The 2,479-nt window shown below is 43.6% G+C and overlaps 2 protein-coding genes across 2 annotated transcripts; both read right to left on the minus strand.

Annotated features, from left to right (window-relative positions):
* Positions 1-386: 386 nt before the first annotated feature.
* Positions 387-863, minus strand: TEOVI_000381900 (uncharacterized protein; the record flags this gene model as incomplete). The annotated part of the gene is made up of 1 exon (XM_067226661.1): positions 387-863. One exon carries the CDS (start codon positions 861-863, stop codon positions 387-389), a length of 477 nt encoding a protein of 158 aa, XP_067082762.1.
* A 905-nt stretch (positions 864-1,768) lies between these two features.
* On the minus strand, positions 1,769-2,206 carry TEOVI_000382000 (Cytochrome c oxidase biogenesis protein Cmc1 like, putative; the record flags this gene model as incomplete). The annotated part of the gene is made up of 1 exon (XM_067226662.1): positions 1,769-2,206. One exon carries the CDS (start codon positions 2,204-2,206, stop codon positions 1,769-1,771), a length of 438 nt encoding a protein of 145 aa, XP_067082763.1.
* Between the last annotated feature and the right edge of the window lie 273 nt (positions 2,207-2,479).

Raw genomic sequence — 2,479 nt, forward strand, 5'->3', positions numbered from 1 at the left:
AGGCACTTTCCAAAATCCATTAAAAATCCATTTTGGTACGAAAGCCAGTAGCAGAACTGTTAACCATATATAAAATCAGTCCTCTCCTTCGCTCCTTCCCTTCCTCCTTGCTACAGCTTTCTGCATCTTATCCTTCACTTTACCTAAACAATCACCTAACATGGTACGCAGTTTGATTGCTCTCCCGTTGCTTCTCTCGCAAAAGCCAAGGGCTGTGATGAACAGGGCGAAGCGCAAAAAAAAAAAAGAAAAAAAAAGAAGCCAAATGAGTAGAGGGCATCGTCGTTAGCATGCACGCATGTATGGGCACGCTATAGAGACGGATGCTGTGTGCAACAACCTCATCATCTCCTCACTTCATTCAGCGCGTGAGTAAATAAATATGATCAACAATCCAGGTAATCCGACGCCATCAGCAGCCCCAAAACGATATCCTGATCACTGGATGAAGTGGGATTTAGCTCACCCAGAAGCGCAAATTCGTCGGTAGAATTTACATCTGACGTACTGCGCTGGACTAAATAGCGACAAACCAGCTCCAGTATGCGGCCACTAAGCACTTCAAGAGGAATACATGGCATTGTGCCTATGTTATTGCTGGCGTGTACAGTTGTATGTTGCTCACCCCGCGCATTTGTCGGTTCCGCAAAACCACCACGCTCTGGGAGTGAATAAACAGCATCTAGCAGCATGGCCAGCATTTTGCTTTGGCGCGCTGCAACCTCAGGAAGAACGAACTCCATACCGTCATTAGACTTCAAGCAAACGTACGGCAAGGGTCTTGTGGGGGTACGAACCGCAGAACTTTTTGGTGCATCTCCTGCACGCACTGTCTGGGGCAGCAATACCCAATTGCGTTGCATTGTGCTCTTCACCTTCGTCCTATTCTGCTTTTCTGTAGTTTACAAGCGTCAGCAGCCCCTTCCCACCCCCGTAAGTGCGTGACGGTGGCTGCTTAAACTCTTCTTTTTTTTTTTCCTCCCCACCCTGCTTACTTTTCTTAATATTATTGTGTCCTTGCTCTCCTTTGGTGAATTTTAATCTCCCCTCGAAGGACGTCACGTTCTTACAGGGAAAGAAGAAAATAAAAGGAAAAAAGAAATGATAATGACCTCCTCTTGTCACCGTTCACTTTGGAGGAAGTCACAACAGCGAAAATGGAAAAAGGAAAAATAAGTAAAAATCAATGCTACGATCTTGTTTGTTGTTGCCTCTCACTTAACGCAGACAATAACATCTTTTCCTGTTTTTTTTTTCTGAGGGGGCTAATGTTTCCCAGGTACTTCGAAAGGTGAAAACCCGGGCAGCAACTAACGACATATGCACGCACACAAAAGAAAAAAATGTAAAATTTAACCGACCATTTATATATATATATATATATATATATATATTCTTTTTTTTTCTTCTCGACCCTTCCTGCACACCGTTTGAGTCTCCCCTACCTCACGTAGCAAGTTGCCTGGATATATCCGACAGAAAGGATTATACCCACCATTATACACCCCCCCCCAAAAAAAAAAAACTGAGTGGTCACGAAAAACAAAAAAAAAGGAGGAAACATTAACTACTGTGGGTTATCGGAGGTTTCCCCTCCCTCCCTTCCTCGTACACACAAACAAACGTAAACAAAGACGTAAACGAAAATACATAAACATGTAAACCAACACACTGTCCACCTTCGTCGCGCGCTCTTGCTTAACTTTTTTTTTTTCACCTCTCTCAAACCCCAATGCACTAAACGAACTGATGCCACTTAAGGTCCCCATCATTTTCCCACGGAATTATTATTACGCGGGATGTAAATGTCAGGGTCACGAAAAACTGTTGGGTTAAGCACATCGACACCGCCTTCCACCTTTAAGCGCTCTCTGACCTTCGTCACGGCCTCTAAAAGTGGTGGATGCCCAAAAGCTTCATCATATTGTTTCAACCAGTTCCGGAACTGCTGCTCATGCCTTAGCGTTGCCATGGTTTCACGAAATACCCATGTGCTCTGTTTGTGACGTGTAACGCACTCGCGCATGTCAATTAGGCGGCTGCGACAGTCGTAAAGGACGTCGAGTTCCTGGCTCTCACGAATGCAAGTCATCAGCCGCTGCCAAAACCGTTGGCAATTGTTTTCGTTCAGGTAACTTGCAGAAATATTGGTGATGTCCGACGAAAACGTGTCGTCGGGCACTTCACGGGCACCGAACATTGACATTGTTCCTTACACCCCTCTCAATTTGTATCGTCTGTGCGTAGTGGAAACAAATAAAAAGGAAACTAAGAACCTGAATGTGTGTTCCCTCTCTTCTCCTTCGTTGTTCCTTTAAAACTATAATCAACTTGTCAGGTCAACCCAACTAGTTGGATGAGGACAAGGCAGACAGCAATTAAAAAAAAAAATAGGGGAAAATAGTCGTTTCGATTTAACATTATTATTATTATTTTATTTTATTTTGTAACAGAGGATGTAGCACTTGAAAAAAAAAAA

This window comes from Trypanosoma equiperdum, assembly GCF_001457755.1.
Source record: "Trypanosoma equiperdum strain OVI genome assembly, contig: ctg_81, whole genome shotgun sequence".
NCBI classification, from domain to species: domain Eukaryota; phylum Euglenozoa; class Kinetoplastea; order Trypanosomatida; family Trypanosomatidae; genus Trypanosoma; species Trypanosoma equiperdum.